General features: G+C 53.5%; 4 protein-coding genes across 4 annotated transcripts; 1 reads left to right on the forward strand and 3 right to left on the reverse strand.

Moving 5' to 3' along the window:
- Positions 1-5,315: 5,315 nt before the first annotated feature.
- On the forward strand, positions 5,316-7,220 carry B0T26DRAFT_633562 (uncharacterized protein; the record flags this gene model as incomplete). Its single annotated transcript, XM_060436549.1, has 2 exons — positions 5,316-6,502; positions 6,560-7,220. 2 exons carry the CDS (start codon positions 5,316-5,318, stop codon positions 7,218-7,220), a joined length of 1,848 nt encoding a protein of 615 aa, XP_060303330.1.
- A 798-nt stretch (positions 7,221-8,018) lies between these two features.
- On the reverse strand, positions 8,019-9,641 carry B0T26DRAFT_618143 (uncharacterized protein; the record flags this gene model as incomplete). Its single annotated transcript, XM_060436023.1, has 1 exon — positions 8,019-9,641. A coding segment is annotated over one exon (1,623 nt), but the record flags the coding sequence as incomplete, so codon positions are not given.
- A 3,438-nt stretch (positions 9,642-13,079) lies between these two features.
- B0T26DRAFT_72114 (uncharacterized protein) lies at positions 13,080-14,191 on the reverse strand. Its single transcript, XM_060442523.1, has one exon. It carries the CDS (start codon positions 13,987-13,989, stop codon positions 13,306-13,308), a length of 684 nt encoding a protein of 227 aa, XP_060303332.1. The 5' UTR covers positions 13,990-14,191; the 3' UTR covers positions 13,080-13,305.
- Positions 14,192-16,767: 2,576 nt separating this feature from the next.
- Positions 16,768-19,532, reverse strand: B0T26DRAFT_746356 (dipeptidyl peptidase IV N-terminal region-domain-containing protein; the record flags this gene model as incomplete). The annotated part of the gene is made up of 2 exons (XM_060444682.1): positions 16,768-16,880; positions 16,946-19,532. 2 exons carry the CDS (start codon positions 19,530-19,532, stop codon positions 16,768-16,770), a joined length of 2,700 nt encoding a protein of 899 aa, XP_060303333.1.
- Between the last annotated feature and the right edge of the window lie 7,274 nt (positions 19,533-26,806).

A 26,806-nucleotide genomic window follows, 5' to 3' on the forward strand; every position in this document is an offset into this window, starting at 1 on the left:
TTTCTAGAAAAAGGAAACAAGAAGGGGGGGCGATGGAAGGAAAAAGAAAGAAGGCGCCAGTTTCTACTCATTACTTGGCAGCCTGACACGCACCTGCCAGGAACTAAAATTCTCAAAGTGGCCTGAGGCGCGATAAGCATCGAAAACATGCAGAACAGCCTAGATCCGAGAACTGGCCCCCTGGTCGCTGTATCAATCAATGGGTGGCCGTTGAACACTGAAGCTCCCTTAGATGCTTACCTAGACCGACCCAAGGCTGCCTCTAGACTAGGGGTGGCAGCTGCAAACTAGCACTTAGGTAGGTACCGTAGTGAGGCGTTTTCGGCTGCTGCCGATGGGATGGATACTTCGAGGTGAATGAGTGGATGGATCCATCCGTTGTCAGCGCTGACACGAATGCGGAGGCCGGGGAAGATGAGGGGTGTGTGTGGAGGGGGGACGGTGGAGGTTCTCTGGGGGAGTCGCGATGGAACTAAACCTAGCGGCCGTGGAAGGCGGCAAGGGCAGCCTCGCTCACCCCAAGGCCAGTATTTGCTGATTTTCGGGCGAACACCTTTCAGTTACATACATTCTTCATAATTCAGCACATAGACTGCAAAACGCACTTGTGCATCAACAATACGACAGAATGGCGGCTGGCAGAAGCCACGCCACCAGAACTTCAGAAGCGGCTGTGAAAAGTCTCCACCATCTACTGGTAGCCGAATGTGGTGATTGGTCGGTGCAGGTACCCAACTCCCATCTCACAATCCCTTGTGCCCACCGATACCCCACCTCGCTTGGCTGTAAAGTTGTCGACTTCGATACGAAGATAAATTTGGAAATTTTGGGACTTTCCCATGATGTTAGAACGTGTATGTACCTACCTTATTTTACATGCATCACATGGTAAACACCCAGATAGAAGGTGCAATGGGGGCCTCAATGGCGCTTTCTAAAGGCAGGGGTCTCGCTGCGGATACTGTGTAGATATCCTCGAATTTATAACTATAATTTCCCTGCCAGATACTCCGTACATGATGCATGCATTCCATTTGGTCCGTCACCCAGATCGGCGAGCGCGGGCCACTCAATGTTTTGAGTCTTCCGACTGGCCACACCACTATATTCCTCTCCAACCTCCTCAGCAAGTAGACAGACACATAGTAAGGACAGACACCACCCTCTCACTGCTTGGCGATGCCGAAATTTGCCGGACTCGAGGGTTCATAGACGCACCCTACGACCCTCATTTCGAAGCCCACCAAGGGTAGGCTGAGAGTCACGATCTACAGATGTTAGCTCTCGCTCAGCAGAATTCCTCTACTCAGTACATGCACTTCGGAGTGCCGACCTGGAATATTGAACCCATGGGCTGCGCACAACCTCCTACGCAGTAAGCAGGCGCCAAGAACAAACGCATAAGGCATCCGTACTGTAACCTGGAAGGTATCCAGAACCCCACTCTTGGCGCCTCTCTAGATTCCTTCTCCAGGTTTAAAAGGTTAGGTATCATGGTCTAATCTGGTAATCAAATCCTAGCAATTCAGGCATACGGCATAGAATCGGCATCTCTATTGGTCGCCCAGCGAAACAGAGCACAACCTCACGACATCACAGCGCAGGAACACTCCTACCTAATCAAAGCTTCTAACAACAATGGAACAGATTAGGTCGAGCCCGAGCGGGGGGGGCATTGCCCAAATCCCTGAAGCTGCCAGAAACAGCAGAGTCTTGGCCCCGTCCTCGACATTTGACATTTGATCGACTTCCCTAGTCACGACCCCAAAGAGCCTTGAATGAACCGAAAACTTTGGTCTGGCCCTCGTGAAGTTAGCGATACCTTCCAGAATCCACGCAGAGCACAGATTGCCCGGCAGAATATTTAATAACAAATGTATAGGTCGGCAAGACTTCCTTCTGCCACAGTCGGATTCGTGCTTTCGCTCATTATTTAGCAGTCGCGTCCTTGACACTCCGTCAATTGGTATTCCGTACTGAATGTATGTACGCATGGTTCCCGTCAGGGCCGACGACATTGCTTCGCGCACATGACAATATGCCGAGTAATTGCATGGGACTAGCGGCATTTGATATATGGAGTATATCATTCTGATATATAACTGTTGCTTCATTTCCACCCGACAAGGGCCCCGGGATCGCGATGGCTCGGTGTCTGGGGAGAAGGTGTGAGGAGTACATTCGCATTGCGGCGGCAATGCATGCGAGCCCAATGCATGCGAGCCAATGGCCACACCTCCATCCCCACAAAGCGACGGCGTCTCAAGCCACTCTTGTGGTGTGTGCGCGAACCTGCGGCGTATCTTCACCTAAAGCGGCCTGAGTTCTCGAATCTCAATGGCCCCCAAGAGGCTGGTCGTCGGGCTGTATTACCTATCCGACTTTCACACCGGTCACTGGGAACTAACCCCGGCCCGACAACCCGGCGACGATCAGTTGCGAGCCTGGCTCCAATGAGAATAGAATCACCCCTCATCAGCAATGGCCAGCCTGCCATGGCCCTCTACAAGAGAGAGAATGCGTTTCTCATCAGTGAGCCCTGTCGCCAGCCTTTTGAGTTCATTCGGACTCGGCCTCGAGGTGACCCCACATCAGCAAGAACCCCCCTCCTCCCCGGATGCCGGCCCCCATTCCGCTTCCCGCGTCGTCCTCCCAGCTTCCCCGCTCGCTCGCTCGCTCGCCCGCTAGGCCAGGGGACCGGAGTCTAGCCCCACACCAGCCTTATCTCCAGGGCGCTGTGCCGTAGCGTGAGGCAAAGGCCTTCGCTGCGTGCTAGTATTAATGTTCCTTAAACCCTCCCGGAAGTCCGATCCGGACTAGCGAATCTCGCAGCCAAGCAAGTCACAGCCTTCGCCGCTAGAAGGTTCGTCGTTCAATCTCGAAAACTCGTGCAGACGAGAACAAGCAAGCACTCGACGTCGGAGCTTCCATTTGTCATTTGTCCGTGTCAGTCAGCGGTGCTTATGAAGGAAGGAGACCACCATTTGATGCCTGCAGGGCGGGCTGCTCGGTCAGAGCAAGCTTGCATCATCCCATATTGCGGACTCTTGGATGGACTTTTCTGTTGGATTGGCGAGATGCAGGACGCTTATTGCGCCTCTCCTCACCGGTCATTAAAGGCTTGCAGATTAGATGCCCGACCCGCAGAAAAGCTTGCGAGACAAGTAGAGGACAAGTTCTGTCGGTACCAGATAGCATCAGTACCTGGCGAGGTAGGTACCTACGTATCCGTACTTGCTTACCTCCTTGCCTTAGTATGGACTTTTGGGCAGCTGCAGCGACCATCTGCAGTTGGGGAGATGGGGGCGGTCGGGGTGCCCGTCAAGATGCCGTCAAGATGCCGTCAAGATGCCGTCAAGATGCCGTCAAGATGCCGTCAAGATGCCGTCAAGATGCCGTCAAGATGCCGTCAGGATGCCGTCAGGATGCCGTCAAGGTCCCGTCATAGCTGCCCTCATCGCCGAGTTTCAAGACAGAAACTCCTGTCATTGTTGCTGTAGTTGAGATTCGGACAATCCATCTAGCTCTTGAGAACCTCGTAGCGTGGGGGCACTCAGGGGGAGTCATATTCTTCCGGCTCACGGTAACAACAGGGCCCGCTGACCTGCCCGTCTCTCGGAATTGGGAGCCAGAGGAAAGTTTTATGTGAAGTGGCCGCTCTTTTTGACGGTTATGACGATAGCAGTCCGCCCCCACTCTCTTCGAGTGCCGTTTCTCTCCGTAACCTACCAAAATTTCAACTTCTTGCTGTGTCGAAAAGAAAGCCCGTATTTAGTTTTCAAGTTGTTCCCCCTCCCCTCATCCTCGTCCAGGGCAAACTCGCAATTCACCTTCGGCTTGTGAGACGGAATCGCAGACATCATGCGAACGAGCAAAGTGTTCCGGCATATCTGGCCATATTCCAGCCAGGCAGCGTGATCATAATGGTGGGATTCAGCCAACCCCTTCGCTCTCATGTCTCTCTGGTATTGAGAGAACCCCATCTGGTGCGGCTCGCTGCCACCCTAGCCAAGTCCTTCTTTGAGACGGCGATGTCATATCAACACCCAGGTCTAATGTGGAGAGGCCGTGGAGCTGAGAGGAGAGCAAGGGAGAGAACGATTTATGAAAATAGGAAGCCCTGGAGGGGGGGCGAGGACTAACAAAACAATAACGAGAAGGCCCTTGAAGTAAAGGGGCCGGCAAGGTAAGACAGGAAACTAAACGTCAACAGAAGACATGTCCACTTCATACGTAGCTGCTGTATGCTGGACCGACGACTGATGTCTCTTTTGACGTATTCTTATGGACCGAGGTCAACGAGCGGCTACCAAGTTTGGCAAGCCTCCAACAGCTACCCTGCCTATTGCTGTGGCCTGCGGCCCACTGCCACCCACTGCCCGTCGTCCTCCGCCACTCTTTAGTGGACCTGGCCGCTGCTCCCTCGCAGCAACAAGGAGTGGAGGGTTCTCGGCGGCTGGCCACGGCAGCTATCGGGCTGCCACTCGCAAAGGAGGCCATCGCGTCACAGCATCAAAAAGCGGTGCCTCTCGCAGCATCTCTCTGCTACATCCTCGTCTGGGGCTGCTGATAAAGCGCAGAAGCGAACGAACGGCGGCCTGCAAAACACAAAAACCCACGAGCCAATCAGATGGAGCTTGAAACTCGATCCTCTTGCAGGGAACAAAACGATTTCCCGCCCTTCGATAGAACGACCGAGAGATGTTTGTTGGCCCCGTCATCGCTTGATACTCTCCCGAAGGCACCCCTCAGCCAACCAGCCAACCAACTAACCTTATGGCGGCCAAGCTACAACACTCTATAGAGAGCCTCATTTTCTGTCCAGCGTCTCGTTTAAATGCACGGGAAGCTGGATGGTCAAACGCCTTAGCCTGATAGGACGCCATCACCACGCCCCAATAAACCGCCAGCGAGGCGCGCTTCCCGCGCTGACGGAGGGAGAGAGAGGGCGGCTCGAAACTCCTCTCCTGTTTCTTGCTCTTCAGCAGGTGTGTGTGTGTATGTTTGCGTGTGCTTGTGGATGAGAGCCTGAAGGATCGGACGGGAGCCTGCAGCCGGTGAGTAGACAAAGAGGCTGATGGTGCTCTCAATCTTCACACGTCCATGGTGGCCGCCCGCGGCTTGGGGCAGATTATGCAACGCGAAAAGAGCAATCGTTCGCCGATCCGCCCAACCCCCGAGCGCATGGCTTCAAAAAGCTTCCGCCGACTTGTGCTCTTTTTTTTTTTTTTTGGCTGCTGATCCGTTCCGGCAGTTCCGCCATCCTCCGGTCTCGAGTCTGACGGTTCCGCCCCCCAACCCCCTTTCCCACAACAATGGAGCTCAGCTCAAAGTCGATCCGTGATGTCATCCACCCGACGGCGGCATTCTCCAAGAGCCCGCCGCGGGTCCCGCCCCCTGTCCTCGTGGAGGCTGACTCGTGGGGCAGCTCACAACTGAACCCCAAAAACCGGATCGATAGTCTCGGCCCGCTCGCCGACCCCCTTTGGAGGATCGACGGCTGTACTGGCCTGGGGACCCAGTATTATGTGCTGCCTCTATTCCTGGGAGCCACCCCGCCCATGCGTTTCGACGTCTTCATACCAGAGGAGGCCGCCAATTCCCCACTTCTCCGGCAGCTGCTTGATCTAGAGGCCACGTTCCACACTAAAGACCCGGCCCGAGTCCGCCGCCTTGGCATCGCGAGCCACATTCTTCGGACGCTTCAGGCCTGGACGGCAACGAGGCGATATGAGGGGCCGGACTCGGTGTCGAGCATGTACAAGAACTTGCCGTTTGGATCTCGCATCATCTTTGAGAACCTGGACCTCAACATCCACAACATCAAAGTCACCATCGCCCCAACCTACTATGTCGAAAAGCAGTTGATTGGCCTGGCAAGGCTGGCTAGCTCTCTCGGGCTGGCTCCGGACCTCTTGCCGGAGGCCATTGATATCTCGCGGTTGAGCATTGTCAAGCAGCTTCACGACAGCGTGTGTCTTGTCCACATCGACCACGCCAACCAAGGCCGGGACGACAAGGGTGGCGATAACGAGAATGACAGGGAATTGTGGATCCTCAAAGCTCTGACAAGCGGCCCCAAATATCTCTACATCGAGCTGCGGAACCTCCTGCGCATGGAGCCGCATGCCCACGTAATCTCTCGGCCGAGATATCTCGTCACGAAGTACTGCCGGTTCGGCGGCAAGACTGCCGTTGTCGGCTTCGTTCTCCGTTTCCACACGGGTGGCAGCCTCCGCGACACCCTGCCGCTGCTGCGCATTCACGACCAGCTCGCCCTAGACGTGCAGCTCAAATGGACCACACAGCTGGCGTCGGCAGTGCTGCACGTTAGGGAGCGCGGGGGGATGTTCTACCCGGACCTCCGCCTCGACAACATCGTGCTGTCGGGCCTGGGCGACGTGGTCATGGTCGACTTTGAACAGCGCGGCGTCTGGTGCGAGTTTGCCGCGCCCGAGGTGAATGCGCTGGACTATGCGCGCATCCTGGCGAGCAGTGACGAGTCGTCTCCTCCCAATAGTAGCGGCAGTAGCATCGGCAGCGGCAGCAACAATGACAGAAACAACACGGACGACGATCCGGCCGTCCCCGAAGACGTCCGATCGCGCTTCGCGGCGGTGCTGACGCGGCAGCTCCCGGGTTGGGAATCGCTGCAGGACGACGAGGAGTATACGGCGCGCGGCCACGCGAGCTACAACGTGCCGTGGCTGTGCCTGTCGGCGGCCGAGCAGGAGGCGGCCGAGGTGTACATGCTGGGGCGGGTGCTGTGGTGCGTGTTCGAGGGTCAGAGCGCGCCGCAGCTGGCCGCCGTGTGGCAGTCGTACCAGCGCGAGCCCGAGATGGAGTTCCCCGAGTTCCGCCACACGCCGCCGCACCTCCGCGACCTCGTCAACCGCTGCACGCGCGGCAGGAGGGACGGCCTGTCCAGGCTGATCACCAGGCGCGGCAGCAAGCTCGTGCTGCGTTCTGCTCCTGCTGGACGACAGCAGCAGGAGACAGACCAAGACGGGGATGCTGTTGCTGCTTTCGAGGTGCATAGGGTCGCGCAAGAGTGGTGGCGGACCGAGGTGAAGGCCGCCGAAGACTTCTTGCTGATGCGGGAGCGGATGAAGGCGCGCGGCGAGTGGGATGACAATTATTTCAAGCGGCCCACGCTGGAGCAAGTGCTAGACGAGTTGAAACAATTCCAGGCGACAAGTGTCGGCTTTGCCCCGAGCTGAAAAACATGGCGGTTTCTTTTTCCTTTTCAAAAGGGGTTGGTTGTCAAATGTTCATCGATCTCGCGGTGATATATCTCCACGGATCACAGCCTGGTTATGCGTCAGTCTTTTCATTCTGGTCAAGGTTTTCCCCCGCTGGTAAGAACGAATAAGATACCTGACCGGGGCAAATTGGCGTGGTTTTTTTTTTTGGAGTACTTAATTTGAAGTAGACTGTAGACGAATCATGATGTTTAAGATACTGCACCACCTTCTGCTTTCTTTCCATCCGTAGTTGTCACACCTGTCGAATGGCCACAAGCACTGGATTTTGGCGCCTACTGCACATCATTAAAACATTTTCTCGTATTGACTAAGAAGGGGCTTTGCTGCATCTCGAATGCTACCCCTGAAACCCCTGAATCGAGCATTGGTTGGTCTAAATAGAAAATTCCGAGCGAATCCTGTCCAAGATGGAGTTCCAGCTCGTGCTCTCCAGTCCCCGTTTTTCTATCGCTCATCTCGTATCATCGCTAATTAAATATAATAGAATTGAAATAGGCCGCTTGCTTCTCACAAGGGCAGTTGCCGACTTCTGGACCAGCCGGAAACCAGCAAAGCCCGAGATATCACCATCCATTCATTGAAAAACACAACATTCAGCACAACAAACGTGCCAAGATATGAGAGGTATATGACGATGACAAGGGAAGCTCATCGTAACAAACGCCTCTAGCGTGCCCGCTTTGAGCCTTTGCCCCCTTCTTGCCCGCTACCAGACACTGATCGTTTCGAGCCCGCGGTGCCTAAGCTCCCGGCTCTCCCGCGCCCTCCTCCGCGGCTGCCTCGACCGCCTCGACTCCCCCGTTTTGATGCGCTTGCCGGTACCTCAGGGGTAATAAATTGTCCGCTACTCGGACCAGAAGAGCCCGAAGCCGGGGGCTCCTCCTCTGGCGGCGTCTCCAGAGCAGGTGTCTCGGTCCGGGGGATACCGCTTGTGCTGGCACCGACAACAGAGCCGCTGCCGGCCGTGCTAGCGTAGTTGCCGGCCGTCGTATGGCTGCGCATGCGGGTGATGAGACCTCGCATGTTAGCGGCGTACGAGGCCGGAGAGCCAAAGCGGCCAAGCAATTCCATAATTCCCTCGAGCTCCTCGATGAATTGACTCTGGTCGACCAGCGTGTCGAGAGCCGAGTAGACAAAGCCGGTGTCGTGGTTGCCCACCAGGCACATGTATAGATTCCGGTCGTCAAGAGTAGCTCCGCCGTGTGAGTCGAAGTTGTGATTTGTCACGGCCTTGAGGATGCTCACGAGTGCTCGTGCTGCCGATGCGCGAGCCGACTTGGCTAGGGGTCTGGAGCCGCGCGACACAAGCTTATCGATCTGCACAACACATTGCCGAATCTGTGTGGCAGCCCAGGCTACACTTCGCGGGCCTTCTGCCTCTTTTCCCTCCTCCTGGCGGGCGGCGACGGCAGCGGGGTCATGAAGAGACGACGAATAACCGTCAAGCTCTGCGAGAATACGCAAAGCACGTAGCTGCAGGTGACGAAAGGGGTCGACAGCTGGGTCGGTGGGGTTGAGCTGGGCACGCACCCAATTGGCTAGGGAGTGCGACGCAAGTATGAGGGAGAAGAGTGTGGCCTCGAGATCACCACGGCGTATCAGGTTGTCGCTGTTGTACGATGACTCGAGGTCGAGCCTGTAGGTGTCGAGTTCCGAGGCCCCGACTCCAGCCACGGCGGCAACAATTTCCCGAGCTTCTCTCACACGACTTCTGCTGGGAAGGGCGGTATCGCGGCTAGGGGCTGATATGTCGCAGTGGAGGCTGTCGGCCAGGACGTCAAGGCGCATTTGCGAGATATGCTGGAAAGGGTCTTGGAGCTCTTGGGGGTAGCCCATCTCTGTCATGGTGAGGTCTGAATCAGGGTCATGGTCAAAAAGGGCTTGCTTCGAAACGTGGTCAAAGAGCCACACTATGTGTTTACACGGCTGGGCACGTCGGTATCTGGCATCGGGACATTCGCACCGGGGAACCGAGAATCGCGTGCTATTTCTGGCGCCAATGCGAACTGAGCAAGGGACGGTTTCGTGCATTTGAAAGGCGTAAAAAATGCCACCACCTTCGGAGCTCTCCTCCTTTATCCCGCATAGCTCGAGCGATATCTGTGGCGACCCCTGAACCGAGGCTTGGCTGATGAGTTCTCGCACCACATTCTGTGTCCTGGGAGAGACGCGAGAGATGTTGTAGTTGAGACCCGAGGGTAACGAAATGACGTCGTCTTCATCCTCTTCCCAGTCGCTCTCGTCCGAGTGCTGTTCCGACCCGTCCGTCGAGGAGCTTGCCCGAGATTGCTGCATTTGGAGATTGGCTCGGGTAGGTGCGGCTGCAGTTGCCTCTAAGGAAAGCCTGCCGATGCCCGTGGTAGGGGACAGCGACATTGGAGCGAGCCTTGGGCGGAGGGAAATAGGGGAAGAGGAGGAGAGGAGGAAAAAGAGAGATAAGGCGAGTAGGAGCGGGAGTTCTGATATCAAGGGATTTAACTATACTCGAGGCATCTGTCGTGTGAAGAAGATCAAGCAAAGGTAAAAAGCTGATAGGGCTGAGCAGTCGCAGGCTGGGCGTAGAGGGGGTAGATAGGTGGTTGCGGAGGCCCAAAGTCGCGGCCCGCCCCTGTTGGGCGAACCGGGTCTGAGAAACCTGATGGGGTGCGACTACGGCCAAGCTGATGAGCCGTTGGCAGCACAATGTCGTCAAGCGAGCGAACAGGATCACTCGGAGACAACCACCTTCAACGGTGAGGCAACGAAGGTACTTATCGTCCGTACTCAGAAGCAACCAAGACGGGACGACGCTACCTCCGAGTTGCCGGTCGCCACTGAGTCGGCCTGGCCTCCTTTTGCTGTCTATCGGTCTCTGAAGAGCCGATATCGAGCATGTGCGGGCCGTTCCACATACAAGGTGAGAAGTGTAAGGGTAGGCCCCGTCCCTTGTGACAATGGCAAGGGGGAGAGGGGCCGAGTGCCTCGCGTCGGCCAGGGATCGAGATCCGGCTTGTGTCCACGGCAAGTGCCTTGCGCCTTGGGCCTTGCAACTGACCTACGCCGAGAATGAGGCGGATGACGGGTGGACGGGAAGGGATTTGAGGGAGGGGGTGGGTCAACCGAGAGACAACCTGGCGGGAAGCATGGGGCCACGGCAATGGAAATATCAGGTAGACGACGGGACAGGACACGTAGTACAAGATAACGCCTCCTCGGAGTTGGGTAAGAGATGACAATGTTAAGGTCCGATGGGCATAACATGCAACGGAAGCTGGTGGGCAGGCAGGTAGGTAGACAGGCAGATGAGTATTTACAGGTAGCTTGTAGGTAGATACTGGACTTGCAAAAGAGGAATGTTAGATGTATGCTAGGTATCCGTATCTTGGATAGCATCATCTCAGTTTGTCTCGATCGCGATCAAGAACAACTTGAACTGAACTGGATGGGACGGAGTAAAAGGCGGGTGGGTACCTTGCCTACGTGCATGCCCCTAATACCAGAAGTCATAATTATTAGAAAATCTGGCTAAGGTAGGCAGAAGGGGGAACATCCCGTTGGGCAGGCGCGCATGAGTGCAGGCAAGAAAACACCGAGCCCCGAGTTGGAACCTGCAACTGCATTCCATTGTCATGATTATGGCCTTTCCGACTGCTGGCGAGCATTATTGACAACTCCCTAACTTGTCTAGGTAGGTACGGTCGAGGAGGCGCCGACCTAGTTAGGAAGGGACGGCGTGGAGGTGCGTGCGGTGAGTCTGGAAAAGGAATCGCGCGGGAGGTACTCCTTACATATACATACCCAAATGAAGTACCTTACCTTAGTAATGGAAGGTTCGGATAACCTGCCTCGAACCTGCACCAGGTTCAAGGCAAGTACGAGCTAGGTACGGAGTATTGTGTGTACATGTGATTTCCCGCATCTGCACGCTTTCAAGGTCAAAGATGTGTTGGAAGGAAGGTCTATCTCGACTTGGCGACCGACGGAGCAGCCTCGACAAGCTTGTCTGCCTGCCCACCTGCCTCCCTGCCTGCCTGCCTAACTCTCTTCCTACGACCATGACGGGATCCGGAAACCCCTTTGGCGACGGGAGCACAGGCTCATCTCAGGATTATTCCTCCCTAACCTTGAGATGCTTACGTTGTCCATGGTGCCGTCGCTGCACGCCCAATGTCGGGCGGCGGTCGGCGGGCTGTGAACCGTTGCGGCTTGGAGAGGCCAGTTCTGGGGGCCACCCCACGCAGCTATTGTCGCCTTCGATTGGTCGCCAGGGTGCCATCGACTGAGGATGCGTCGGTTTCGCCGCCAGCCCTACGCCCGGCCCCAAGTCCCGGGCCCCAGACGCTCACGAAGAACCCTACCCTCCCTACCGAAGGATGCACTTAAGGATCCGCGAGAACATACACGGGGTAGCAGCTACCGATCTCCACTGCGGTACGGAGTACGTAAGGCATGTACGTTGCAACTAGAACCCCCTACACACAACTCCGTATGCTATTTATTTTTAGAGGTGGGAAAATAACAAGGGACAAAATAGATTGCATCCCACCGAGCATCCGACCTCACTGCTCCGTAGATCAAGTATGGAGTGGTATGTGAGGGTTCAGCACTGGGCGGTTGAAGGCTGTTTTCAATACCACTTTCCATATCTTCGGCCTGTTCTGTCCCCCCACCTACCAGTTACAAGAGAAGCTAAAGCCCCGAAAGGCGGGATGGCTACGCCTGCCATTGAATGGCAATTGCCAACCGTAACGGGCGGGTCTGCCTTGCAACGTGCAGCGCCCGACTTGGACACACCGGTCGCTCTATCATAAATGTCGAAGATGGCCGCATTTCTGCGGCCACGTCTGTTGCGTCTTTGCTCAGGTTGCTCATCCCAAAACGAATGTGGACTGTCTCGAATGCGGAAAGACGGCGCCTGAGCTACTACGCACAGTGGACAGATGCCCCCGTTCCTTGCCTTTCGGTGAAGTTCTTTGCAGCATTGACCCTTCTCTCGCGTTGTCGTGTCCGTCCTCGTCTCGCTAGGTTGAGCGTGCATCTAACCAGGACTGCTGACCGCCCCTTGGTTTGCCATGGCTATCCATGGTACTGTATTCGTACATACAGTACTTCCATACTTCCATACCACTCTCCTCTTAACTTCTTCAGTATCTAGCATGGATGAGGCCGTTGGTGTTAGTTTCTTTTCTAGAAACGGGTAAACATCAAGTGCATCCGAGGCCTTGTCAAGTCGATCTGCGCCGTTACAGTGTTATGCGAAACAGGAATCCTGGCGATGGCAGTCAAAAGACAGGGTTCCCTCTGTTCACAGTGATGCAATTTAAGGTGCAGCATCGTGTATTCCTGCCCCCTACACCATGATTTGTAACCCCGCCATAGCTCCTGCACATAAGTCATGGACGATGAATTGCCCCCCGCGTTGCTATCTGGATTCTGGGACTGACACTCACCGAGCCTCTCACTGTCCTGACAGTGGCCGGCTCGGACCCGCCACCGAGCTTGTTCCCTAGCGGCCATTGCCATGTCCCGGCCTAAACTCGGTTCCGAGGCGATCAAGCTGAAGACTGGATACCAAGAAAAGGGCCAAAACCCCCTTGATGAGAGAGCCATGGTTGCTTTTTCCTTTGAAACGAATATACACACTCACAGACCTCATACAACCTTCGCCTACCAAGTTATGGCCGATGGCTCGGCCACTTTCCAGTCGCCTACTATCCGTGCCTTGGCCGCCGCAGCCTCTGACCGGCATGCCTTCAGCACCAGGGGCAAGCGACAACTTCATACCTCCCTACATATGCCGTATGGCCAGCCACCTTTTCAGCTGCCAATCAGGACCTGATTTTAGGCTTCGTCACGAGCCACACGTCCGCCCATGCCGCAGGATTTCCGCAGGAGATTTTAAGAGACTAGCGAACAGCCCTCTCCGGGTCCTCTCCTGGCATATGCTTCTCAAGAACCTGACATAATCGGTTCCAGAATCCTCCAAGCGTTGTAAGCACGAACCCCCTTTTCGCGCCCGATAGGTATTCCCGCAACGTTGCTATTTGCTATTGTTTATGCTTTACAGATGCAACAGCCCTATCACAGCTCTCTTTCTGGCAGATCTGCGCTGATAGGCCAGCCAGCGAGGCAGACAGAGCAGGGCGTCGAGGCCTGCCTGGGACGGAATGCAGCCGCGATGGGAACCCGGCGGAGGGATTCGAGCGGACCCGGTGGAACGGTAACGGGGGGGCCACTTGCATGGAGGATGTGCACAATGTCCGCTCCGCGGTGGGAAAAGGGGCTGTGGAACGACCCGAGTCGGCCGTCGTCTCGAAGGCCGACCCAAAAGGCGGAATTCCAGACACGAATGTTTTGCACTGCCTCCGAGTGGCCAACCTGCATGAATTTTTGTTTCTTTTTTTTGGAGGTCTTGCCCTCCATTTTCTCCCCTCCGGCCGTTGCGGAATTCCGAGCCTGAACAATTTTCTCGCCTTCCTCTTTTCGGTTGCTTCGGGGTGACTCTACAGGGTGACAATGAGAGGATGCAAACGATATCCGGGCATTCCGTCATGTCAATGTCTACGCAACTCTCCAAGTCTAGGCGATTGCGACGATGCGATTTTTGGCGATGCACTGGTCGCTGCCGGCTAGTACGGGCGGTCTTCTCAACCGTATTGGTTCGTCTTGAGGGCGACATTAGGGCATCACTACCCTGTACCCGCAGGTCATGATAATGCCGCCGACGCCAAGGTCGCGTTAGCATCGACCCCCATTCGCATTCGTCGCGTCCGGTCTGTCGCCGCCTCACCTGATAAGGGGCTCTTGAGAGCTATTTACAGCAGCCTTTCACCACACGTCTTTAGTGTGTGCCTCTACATTAGTGTGCGTGTGTATGTACGGATACCCGTGGCATCGCAACCGGGTTTCAAAGCCCGTGTCCGTACCGACTTTTACCTCCACCTCCATGGAAGATGGGCTGCGGAGGCTTTGGGATGACGTAGGTAACGTAGCTTTCTGCTTAGAGATCTGACGACAGTGTTTGGCTTGAAGAAAGTGCTTACTCGCCCAGGGGCCTACCTTAACTACCTAATTGTCTGGCGCGCTGCGGGCCAGCATCATTTTTCGTAATGACGTTGCTGGCTGGGCGCACGAACACACGAATTGATGTATGATTGCATGTTGCGGATACTCCGTACGGACACATACATACATACATACATACATACATACAGTCCCGATGCTTGCCTGGCAGGTCTCGGTCTCCATCAACTGGTCAGCTCACACTCTTGCTTGGTCAAATACAAGGCTCTCACTCACATGACAAAAATGGCTGCGGGATGGCTTGGGGATTGGTTGCATCGTGGCAGCCATTCCTCTTTTCCAGCCTCCGCGGCCTCAGTAGAATGTAAAGGACATACTGTATATATGCATATACATACAGTACAAACGCACAGTAGGGTACCTCTTCCAGGACACGCGCACGCAGGGGCTATGCTCGGTGCTTCCCAGAACAGAACGGCTGCGTTGTTTGGCTGCTGTTCGAGACGGGCAAACGAAACTCACCGTCGTTGCATTCGTGACTCACTCACTCATTGCTACTGAGCAAGAAACCATCACTAACAATACGAAAATGTCGTGCCTCGTAAGGGAGAGAAGTGACGATAACTGGAACCTGCGAGGAGGTTCGCAATCTAAATTGACTAATCGAAAGACACAGCGGACACTCAGTCATGTGCGAAACTTTTTCCCTCTTCACTACGAGATTTTCTATGATTCAAAATGAAATATCCAACGCCTACATTCATTCCTACAATGGCGTAGATACCCACCAACTTGTGTGTGTGTGTTGTATTGAGCACCTTACACTAAAGAAGGCGGTCAGCCATATGAAACCAGAGCAGCAAGCCAAAGCTAGCCACCTTAGGTATGTAGAGAAACAAAGTAGAAGAAAAGGACACCGCAGATGAATGAAACATGGCCGCACCGCACCCATCCATTCCCATTCCAGGCAAGTAAGGTATGCCATGCACGGCGCATGCAAGTAAGATCTAAACAGAGAAAAGTCCTTCCGAGGCAAACGCACGTGGACAAGTCCGTTTGGAGCAAGTTTTTTTCTCTTGGTGTTGCTGCACGATGGGGTAAGCAAGTCAAAAGAGGCAATCCCGCAAAAAAAGAAAAGAAAAAAAAAAGAGAGGTGTTCTTGTGTTCCATGTTAGTGCGTGCGTTGCGTGCGTTGTTACGCGCATTGGCACATGGAAGAAGAAACTGCGAATCACGCCCGGCGTTCTTAATCTGGTTCACAATACCTAGGCGAGAGAGACGAACAGGCTTTTGTCTCATTTTTCTCTGCAAGTTATCGAGAAGAGGGAGGGAAAAGGAGGGGCGAAAAAAGGATTACCCAATAGTAGGTAGATAGGGACAGTTACCGTAGGCAGGCTTGATTGTGAATGGGATTCGTCTGGCAAAAGACGCAATTGTGAGGTGACCACCCCTTTCTCTCTCCGTTGTCAGGCTGGCTGGCCGGCAGCCTCGTAAGTATTCCTCGCATGCTCATTCGTTGCGCAACCCCGCCCCCCCGCGCAGGAAAAAGGAAGCTCCCGACGATGTGGTGGCTTTGAATGGGCGACTGATTTCCTACCTGAGGCAAGTAGGCGATAAGGGATGATGGATGGGGAGGAGCGTGGCTATGGCTGTGGCTGAGGAGCAGCCTCTTGTTGAAGTGTGTGTTGGGTTGGGAAGGGGGGTGTCCTAGGCAACGGCATTGACGGAGAGCGGGAACAAGAACATTTTTTCTCCCCAGTATAACACCAACACTAGCACTAACAGACGCGTACAACAACTATGCTGCGCCGAAATATCTAGGTAGGAGGTAGGTAGTCAGTCACTCGGTAGAGGGCAGAGGGCAGAGGGCGGGCTCCTTGCCGCTGGCCGGCCGCCTTGCAGGAACCAGGTCCGAGCATGTGATGTTTTTCTCTAGACTGTTAAATAGCAGACATGCTAAGTTTTGAAACAAGGCAGAGAACTAGTGCAAGAGGGAACGAGGGTATGCATGACATGGCATGAATCCAACGGGGGCAGAGAACCCCCAAGCTTCCTTCCTACGAGCCTAATCTATATATATCCACCCCCCCCCCCCCCAAAAAAAAAAAAAAAACACGGCCAAGCCCCAGAGCACAGCACGGACGATATGGCTGTTGCTGGTCCTTTCTGACAGAAATCGCATCTCGAAAGATATATCTTCGGCAGGTTTCTGTTTGACAAGATGGCTGTGCGAAGCTGTGTGACGACAAGGAGTCAATGATATGCCGAAATACCTCAAAAACTGAAATACCAAACGTGTATTTCTCAAGTCATAGTTAAAGTGACCGTGAAAAGTTGACACAGGCCGAGTTTGAACACGGTTGGGTTCAATAGCCGCCGTGTTTTTATCAGAACACGGGATTCTCAATGTCATGAAGAGTCTCCATATGGCCGACAGTACACCAAGGCATACACCAGCTAGCTCATAATGTTTGCTAGTATGTTGTCCAGACCTGCTCTATTAGGTCAAGGGTGTCACGGCGAGGTCTCTCTTCTCCTTACTTCCGTTCGGCAGCGCATTGGCGATCTTTAACCATTCCCCATTAAAGGCGTTGACAAGCCAGTTGCTTAGTTCTACCGAGGCCGGATTAGCGTTTTCACTTTTACCGTGGGGCTACTGCAAATTAGGGAACACTCACTGTCATAAACAATCCGGTTGGCGTTGTGGAAGTAGATGCCGTGGTCGCTATCGGGGAACACGTGGACGTCGTAGTTCTCAATGCCGACCAGGTCGAGCCGGTCCAGCAGCGTCAGCGAGTTCTGCATGTGGACATTGTCGTCTGCAACGCCGTGCATGAGGAGGAACCGCACGTTCTGCGAGAGGGCCGTGACATTGGTGATAGCGCTCGTATCGTAGCCGTGGCCATTTGTCTGCGGCGTGAGCATATATCGCTCTGTGTATATGCTGTCGTAGAAGCGCCAGTCCGTCACGGGCGCGACGGCCATGCCATAACTAAAAGTCTCGCCGGCATCTTGCTCCAGCGTCTTGAGAGTCATGAAGCCACCGTAGCTCCAGCCCCAGATGGCGAGCCGAGCCTCGTCGACGTATTTCCTTGCTGCCCATATCTTGGCAGCCGCAATCTGGTCGTGTGACTCCCAGTGGCCCAGATTGCCACGGACGAGGACACGGTTCTTGCGACCAATGTATCCGGTGCCCCGTCCATCGACCGTCACACACACATAGCCCAAACCAGCAGCCGCGTACGCTTGGAAGTCGACAGCAAACTTCTTGTTGACAGTCTGCGAGCCCGGGCCACTGTATTGCTGGAAGAGGACTGGGTACTTCTTGCTCTCGTCAAAGTGTGGCGGCCGTCGCTCAATGTAATTGAGCTCGACGCCGTCTACGTTTACGGTACCGTAGATATTGATGGGAAGCTCGTGCTTCCTGGCATTCTCGGCCAGATTCTTATTCTCTTCTACGACATGTTCGTATTTGGCCGAATTGCTTGGAGTGCTGACAACCTTTTGCCACGGGATTCCAGGGCCTGAATACGACAGCAGGGCATAGCCGGCCCCAGCGGAAAACGAAATGCTATAATAGCCCTCGACCGTGGTATCAGACACGGGTGCCAGGTCATGTCCGGTGAGCTTCACTTGGTAGACGTGGCGCTGGATAGACGACTCCTTTGTTGCGACAAAGTAGACAATATTCCTGTCCAGGTCAACGGCTGATGGAGCATCAACAACTTCCCAGTTTCCAGAGGTAAGCATGACCGGCTCGGGATTGTCCAAAGGCGAGAAGTATGCCAGGTGGTCACCATCGTCGTGGATGACAGTGTCAATATAGCCGTCGTGCGCTCGCCCCTTGGAGGGGTCGGCCGGGATGAACTTTGTCTTCTGCGAAATCTCGAACCAGCCTCCGTCAATCGCCTTGACATCGGTAGTCTTGACGGCCTTTCCGGTGCGCACAACCACATCGACGAGAACGACGCGCATAACATCGCTGACCCTGTTCGTCTCCTTGATCAAGATCTGACTGCCGGCCCAAACAACTGTAGTGATGAGCCGATCATCATCAGCAAACCGGCCAGAGATGTTGTCGACCGAAAAGACATCACCGCGGACCACATCGAAGAATTTCAAGTCGACGACGGGGTTGTGGGCGCCGGCTTTCGGGTACTTGATGTTCCGGACCTCGGGGTACGCTTCCTCGCCGGGCTTCGGGGTATTGCCGCTCGGTCTGGACACAAAGTATTGGATAGGGTACTCAGGAACGCCTGTCTCGTTGGTGCGCAAGAAGGCGATGTAGTTGCCGTCATCCGACACCCAGGTGGCGCTGGCTCCGCCAAACACTTCCTCCTCGTAGACCCAGTCAGGGACGCCGTTGAACACCTCTGAGCCGCCGTCGGTGGTGATCTGGGTGATCTTGTCGTAGCCGACCCTGCGGATGAAAAGGTTGTTGTCTTTTGTCAAGACAACACTGTCGCTTGTCGGACTCCATTGGGCCAGCTGGACAAGCGCCTCGGGCTCGCCCGGAACCAGAGGGTCGGCAGTTTGGGTGTTCACGTCAAAAATCCAGTAAATGCCCCGAGTCGAGTGGCGCCAATTGGACTGCATATTTGTCCCAACTAGCACTCTCTGTAGATCCCTGCTGGGTTTTGTCGTGGACGCTTGGTACGTCTTTCCGCCGTACTCGAAGGTGCCAGACTTGATCAAGGTCTTACTTTTCAGGACATGAGGCTGGCTTGCGGCACTCGGGTTCCTGGCCCGAATGTCTTCGACGACGAGGTACTCCTTGCCAGCCGCGCCCTGCTCGAGCAGCAGGCCGTCCTCGCCGTCGGCACCGGCGATCCAGCTGATGCTGTGGCTCTCGGCGCGCCAGAAGCCGCCCATGACCTGATCCAGCGTCACCTGCTTTCCATTTCCTCGCGAGACGGTCGCCTGTGGGTCATGCTCGAAGGTAGAGGCATGCTTGTAGGACTTTGTAGCGATGTAGGCGAAGAGGCCGATAACCCAGGCAGCAACCACGAGGCCGGCGCCGATGATAAGCACTTTACGTAGCCCCCGATCCATGCGCTTGGGACCGAGTACGGGCCCCGGGTGGTCCTCTTGGGAGGCAGTGCCATTGCCGAGGAAGGGCCCCGTCTCGAGATCATCGTGGTCGGGGTCATCCTTGAGCGGGTGGTCGTCGTCGGGGGAGCGGGCTTCCTTGGCGGCGAGGCGCTCATCGATGCGCTCGAAGACGAGGCTCGTGGTCGAGACGGAAGACGCTGTTTCGTGCGACATCCTCCTTCGGCTTCGGCTTCGGCTTCGACTTCTGTTGCGGCTGCTGCTTGTGCTGCTTCTTCTGTGTCGGCTGTGTCTGACAGCAGAGACGAAAGGGTCGTCTGAGTAAGGCGTCGGCGCCATTGGAGGCGGAGGCAAAGGCCCTTGAGGGGCACACAAGGTGCTGCGCTGCTGTGCTGCCGTCGCACAAAGAAAGGCACGACCACGACTACCAAGCTCGCCAAAGGTCGAGAAAATTGTGCAGTCTTTGTTGAGCGCACAATAAAACCATAGCTGGTTGTTGATTGGACAGCTATTCAACTACCATTCGGGAATGGGGTGGTTTGTGTTGCTTTGATTCGATTCTTCTGCCAGCAGAGAGACACGACGACCTGAGACGAGGTGTTGAGGTGCTGGCGTGCCGCGACGACGTGACACCGCCCACTGTTTTAGCGGGCGGGCCATGCCGAGCTAGACCTCCATCGCTGTTGGGGCCTGGACCTGGACCAGGCCATTTAATCCCTGTAACCCGTACTGACCAACCCTAACCCTCCACGGCCCCGGCTCCCGAGCGGGGTGAGTGAGATGTGGCTGTCACCTGCAGTGATCAGAGACCTGAACATGTTTACGAAGGTGCGCCATGGTCCTCTCAAGTCCCACGAGATACACGTTGGCAGCTTGAACGGACTGTCCGGAGGAGAGGGAGGCAGAGGAAATGGGACTGGACTGAAACTTGAGGCAGTAGGGGTTTCCACGGAGCTAGATAATGGCTGCAGGATGACGATTAGTAGTCAAGAACGATTCGTCTGCTCGGGAAATCACGCCAGCCTTCATTATCAACCCCAGAATGACTGACATAGCCCACCCAGAGTTTGGCGGATTAGTGAAGCCAAGGAGAGACTTGCACGGTTAATTAGGTTATAAAAGTAAAATAGCTTATAATCATCACCACGCACACACTAGTGTAAAGGGGACTATGGGAGTACTTTGAACCCCCTCATCGACCACTCCAGCTCGCGTGGGAAAAGGAAGCATAGCAAACGATCACGGCCGCTCTTTTCTTTTACCTCTATCACTCCAGCTCGCGCAGGAAAAGGAAGAATCGTAGACACTCACGACCGCTCTTTCCTTCCACATCAGCCACTCAAGTTCCTGCAAAGAAACGCTCCAGAACGGCCTCCTCAGCAAGACAAGAGCAGCATTAGCTTATTCCACGCTCAGATACCACAAGCGCGCCAGTGCCGATTTCACGAGCGTTGCCTGGTGCGCATCGCGGGCTTGAAGTCCTCCTTACCTATAATCGCGCTAGTGCCGATTTCACGAGCCTGGTCCTGGGCGTATTCCGGTCTTAAAGTCCTCCTTGACCAAAAGGCAAGGAGAGGCAACTTCACGGGCTACTACTCCCTTCGTACCAGGAGCGTCCGGTCGCAAACTTGCCTAAGCCATTTTCAGGGGCATACTATGAAGTCTATCCCAGTCTACCGCTTCACCATTTTATTTACCATAGCCCTTTGTCTCCTATCCAACCCAGATTTACCTTACTACGTTCACCAATTTAACTCACCATACTCCTCCTATACCAATACGATAACGTCTATTTCACGAGACAAATAATCAATCTACTAATATATTTTACGATGAGGCGCTTCTAAATATGCCTCCGAAAAAGTAGAAAAACGCCACTGTGGTAGAAACGACTTATTCTATATACCTATAGGATAGAGATGACTTGGATAAAAGCCGTTACAAATTATTGAGCATTAGGCCCGCGTACCGTGCCTTTTACGCGTACAAGAGGGACATCAGGTCAACCGATAGCATTCCTCTGACGTTGTACCTCGGGGCGCTGTAACCAGTGCACACAGAGTAGTGCCTTTTCCTTTGTTTTTTGACTCCCCGGCTGTGGAATCCGGAACCTGTACTCTGTAAGGCTCGCCTGCGGCTCGCCTTAGTGTTGTGGTGCCTTTCACCGCTTCAGTACAGCTAACAGAGAGAGCCGGCCTGGTGAAATGGCTGATCGAGAGAGCCGATCTAGTGGAAGTAGCTGCCTGGAGAACACGGGGAAACCAATCCGGTGAAATATCTATCTGGAGAACACAGAGAGGCGATCTAATTAGATTCTCAGGACAAAAGAGAGATTATATCGCTGGTGAAACTTACTCTATTAATCTAATCCCTAAATATGCCTTAATACCGCACGGCTCTCCCTAAAGATTTCTCGCCGAGGGAGGTAATAGCTATTTAAATGCCCATTTTAGAATCCTATAGGCCTAACGTGTGTGATAAGCGAGATGAACAGACAAGCGAGTTGAACACTTTTGACGCGACGCGCCTCCTCTCTACAAAACACCAAATTCCTCAACAAACTCAAATGTCTCTTCCTTCATACGAAGCTAGGGTGAATTTGGCCCTCAGGGCTATTCAAAACGACCCAAAACTCAGTATTCGAGCTGCAGCAACAACATATCAAGTCATGGTAAATACTATACGCAACCGACGCGACGGCAAACCTGCACGACGTGATACTCCAGCCAATTCGCGTAAGCTTACGGATTTGGAAGAGAAAACGATTGTTCAGTACATCATTGAGCTATGTGCGCGCGCATTTCATCCCCGGCTTTCGTACGTAGAAGATATGGCCAATCGATCGCTACGCGAACGCGACGCGCCCTCTGTCGGTACACGCTGGGCTCACAACTTCGTCAAGCGCCAGCCAGAACTTCGGACGCGTTTTACGCGTAAATACGACTACCAGAGGGCCAAATGCGAAGATCCAAAAGTTATTCGCGAGTGGTTTGCGCTTGTGCACAACACGAAGGCCAAGTACGGTATCCTTGACGAAGATTTGTACAATTTCGACGAGACCGGCTTTATGATGGGCATTATCATCCCCGCTATGGTAGTTACTACCTCTGATGGCCGTGGTAGGGCTAAGCAAGCCCAGCCTGGTAATCGAGAGTGGGCTACAGTCATCCAAGGAGTGAATGCTCTAGGCTGGACTATCCCACCATTCATTATCTTAGCTGGGCAATATCACCTTGCTAACTGGTATCAAGAGTGCAACCTTCCGGGTACCTGGCGTATCGCAACAACCGACAATGGCTGGACTACTAATGAGAAAGGCATGGATTGGATTCGGCACTTCGATTTCCACACAGCATCTCGTACGAAGGGAATATACCGACTGTTAATTCTCGACGGCCACGATAGCCACCACTCCGAAGAATTCGAGACTTACTGCCGGGAGCACAACATCATCACACTCTGTATGCCTCCGCACTCTTCACACCTACTTCAGCCATTGGATGTTGGTTGCTTTGGGCCGTTGAAGAAGGCGTACGGCTGTCAGATTGAGCAGCTGATGCGGATGAACATCACACATATTAGCAAGCTGGAGTTTCTTTGTGGGTTTAGAGAGGCGTTTTTTGCTTCGGTTACGGAAAGGAATATCCAGGGGGGGTTTGCTGGAGCCGGCCTTGTGCCGTACGATCCAGAGAGGGTGATATCCAAGCTAGATGTGCGTATTCGGACTCCAACACCCCCAGCTACAAGCCTAACTACATCGCTACCTTGGGTCTCCCAAACGCCACAAAACCCGAGAGAGGCTGCCTCACAGTCAGCGTTCATCAAAACTCGAATTTCCAACCATCAGGGCAGCTCTCCAACACCAATGCTGACTGCTGTGGATCGATTAGCTAAAGGTACGATGGCTATGATGCACGAGGTGGCTCTTTTGCGTACAGAGGTCTCAGCACTTCGGAAGGCCAATGAGGGGCTTAGTAAGCGACGGAGAGCCAAGAAAACACGTGTTCGGCTTAGAGGATCACTTACTATACAAGAGGCACAGGATCTACTAGATCAGAAGGCTGTGGGTGGGCAGTTAGTCCAGGAAACACGACAAAATGGTGGTGGTGCAGGGGGGTCTCGTACGAAGATTCGATGCTGTGGCGTATGCGGCAAGCCTGGCCATAATGCACGTACGTGCAAGGAGGCTGCAGAATCGTCTGATTCATCTGTTTCCGATTCAGTTATTGTTATTTCCTAGTGTTGTGGTTGTGTAATTGAGGGTAGTTGTGGTGAGGTTGTGGAAATTGTTCAACTCGCTTGTCTGTTCATCTCGCTTATCACACACGTTATCTATTCCCCAAAGATGTCTAATAAAGGCCTTCCTTAGTTGGTTTGTTTACTTTAAAAGGAATTTGGGGATAAGACTGTAGGTGTTTATTAAGAGCCGTGATGTTGTGAAGAGAGAGGTTGCAGGTACTGCAGTGGTTTCTTCCCGATGATGTCGCTCGTAACGCCAGCGGATATTTTGGCCACCCTATCTAGGTATCTCCCCGGGGATGCTATCGCTCGTGAACAAGCCCTGGCGACGTTTTCCACCACCTTGTCTGGGTTAGCGCGCTGCCAATGGGGCCTTATTTGGAGCCTGGGTATCCGTAAATTTATTAGTTCTGAATAGTTAACGAGTCTAAGGCCGTGAAATAGCTAATAGCAAGAGCTGATCTAGTGAAATGGCTGACTGTGACGGCGCCAGCCTGCAGCACTCACTACCACTGCGCTAGAACCCCCAAAAGGATGCCAGAATTGCAAGTTAACAACTTGCAACCTGTAGTAAGCTATATAGTACTGCTACGGCCATTGCGCGCCGTGACACTGACAACAAGAGCCGAAAAGCCCGGTTGCAGTACAACCCTCTTACCGAGAGAGCTTTGGTGATTTTGGTATATATCTTATACTAAGCCTTAACACGTTATTAAGGTCAAGAAAAACACACACACACTACCCGCAAAGCTCAGTCAGAGCCGTGGTATAGAATAGTGATAAGCCCTCTTCATTCTTAGAGGCACCGTCAAAGCCCTCTTTCTTCTGAGGCACCATCTCAAGCCCTCTTCATTCTAAGAAGCACAGTCAAAGTCCTCAACAGAGCCTTCCTAGCCGACCGAGCCAAACAAACAATATCAACAGATGGATCGACAAGCTCAACGACTAGGAAGATGAGCTTGATCAACGGCAACAGGACCTCAGCCGACAAGTTGAAATCCTTCGGACCTAGCAAGCCGACTTGACAGCCGAGTCAGAAGCCTTCAACCTTCAGTTGGCTCAGTTAAGCTAACCAAGCTAAGCAGTCCGAATGCTCTCACTTTTCCTCGCCCGGATCTAGACAGTTATCTTAATCTAGCCTGTCGATTGCGTTGTCCTTCCGATAGTCCTGACGACAGGCCAGTTAATTCCAACAGGCCAGCCAAACCCTAGCTAACTAGCCGACCGTCGGACCTGCAAAAAATGCAGCTCCATACTGCCTTCTAGGAATGCCCTCTTCTTACATGTGTATTCTAACACACAGCTTAACACCAGCTGCCCTAGGGCAGGACTTATGGAGACAGCGTCGGATATGGTAGAGAAGTATGAGTATGAGAAACCGGTGATGGACGAGGAAATGAAGCCCCCAGGGCAAAAAGTCGAAATAATCAACTAGCAGCTTGGAAGATTTTAGTCTAACTCATTAGTATTCCGTATTATATTTCTAGCACCCAACCAACAACATAAACATCACCCAGCGTACCTTCTTCACCTCACTACAGCGCACCCCCTTACGGCCAGCACTCTATCTCCGGCAGTCCTTACACCTCACAGCTATCTAACGGCCACCAGCCTTCTTCCCCAGCTCTTAGTTTCTTTTCCTCTTATATCAAATACCTCATCCTTTCTAGTCTTATGGACAGCCGACCGAAGGCGTTCACAGCTTCCTGAAGGCGTTCACGGCTTCTGAACTAAAAGCGTTGACTGCGCAAATCATGAACGTCAATCGCACCCACTTCCACATCATTCCTTACATCGCATGCTCATTCTTCAAGGCGCCCACCACTGCAAATAAAGCGTCAAGCACCCTTCAGAAGGCGTCGACAACACAAGCGATACATGCAAATGGATGGGGAGTCCCAACTATATGAGTAAGACGTCGACGAGGAAGACGTCGACGAGGAGGGCAACCCTAGCACCCTATCGGCGGGGAGCAACAGGACCAAAGCATCATCAGTCTTGATCCCAGTCGTCCTCAGCCCAGGCAGTCTGAAACGGTTAGCAAAGTTCAAACGAGAGCAGGCCAAGCGAAGAAAGCTAGAGTGTCAGCAGGCGTCTAAGGTGGCCGCCGCGCCACCTTTGATCAGGCCTCGGCACTCACACGAACGTGTATATGAGGCAAATCCCGATACGAACGCAACCATCTTAGCTTCGATGGAAGACCATATCGCCTTTAAGCGAATCGACTATTTTGTTCAGGCGTTCGGGTGTTTTCATGCCGAGCATGACGTCAACGAGTTCTACTTCCAGCTGAGTAGAAGCCAGTCAGGAGTAAACAGCAGCCACTACTTGTGGCGCAGTGTTCGCCCAGCCTGGGAGGGTATGCAGGACTGGATCAACCAGACGCTTGGAGATACGACTTATGCCGAATCAGTCGAGCGGGGACACAAAATGCCTGGAATCGGTGGACCAATTGACTGCTTGGCCCTCATGGTAATCGACTCTACTAAGGAAGACGCTAATATCAAAGATACCGGTACAGTCTAATCCCCAAATGTCTCTTAAAGTAAACCAACCAACCAAGGAAGGCCTTTATTAGGCATCTTTGGGGAATAGATAGGCCTCTAGGATTCTAAAATGGGCATTTAAATAGCTATTACCTCCCTCGGCGAGAAATCTTTAGGGAGAGCCGTACGGCATTGAGGCATATTCAGGGATTAGATTAATAGAGCAAGTTTCACCAGCGACAATGCCTCCCTCTTGTCCTGAGAATTCAACCAGATCGCCTCTCTATATTGCTACTTTCATCAGACCGGCTCTCTCTATCACCCACTTCACCAGATCGGCTCTCTCTGTCCGCTATTTCACCAGATCAGAGCGACATCAGTCGGCCGTTCTAGCGCTTCTACTTATCGAAGACGCCTTTACGCTAGCCGAGGGGCATATCTAAGTCCTATATTTTTCTTTTATTTTCTTCATTTACTAGTTAGAAAATTGCTCGGCAATCGTAATCGAACGCCTAAGAGATCTTATCTAAGCGAAAGATTCACCAACCCAATCGAATAAGAGAACAAGATCAAAAGCACGGAGTAGACGCATCAATAAAGAGTGGGCTAAACCCCCGGCTAGCGCAAAGGCGCCTTCGACGAGTAGAAGCGGTTATCTCCATGCTAAAGTAATGACTAATCCGTCTAGGATGAGACCCACTAATTAACCTTTTAGGCTAGATTTTGCAACGATAACCTTCATAGAATTACTGAATATCAATAATC

The sequence above is a fragment of the Lasiosphaeria miniovina genome (genome assembly GCF_030549165.1).
Source record: "Lasiosphaeria miniovina strain SMH2392-1A chromosome Unknown B0T26scaffold_1, whole genome shotgun sequence".
Taxonomy (NCBI): domain Eukaryota; kingdom Fungi; phylum Ascomycota; class Sordariomycetes; order Sordariales; family Lasiosphaeriaceae; genus Lasiosphaeria; species Lasiosphaeria miniovina.

Coding starts and splice junctions, on each gene's coding strand:
- B0T26DRAFT_72114 (XM_060442523.1), bottom strand. CDS start 13,989: ATGCTAACGCGACCTTGGCGTCGGCGGCATTATCATGACCTGCGGGTA.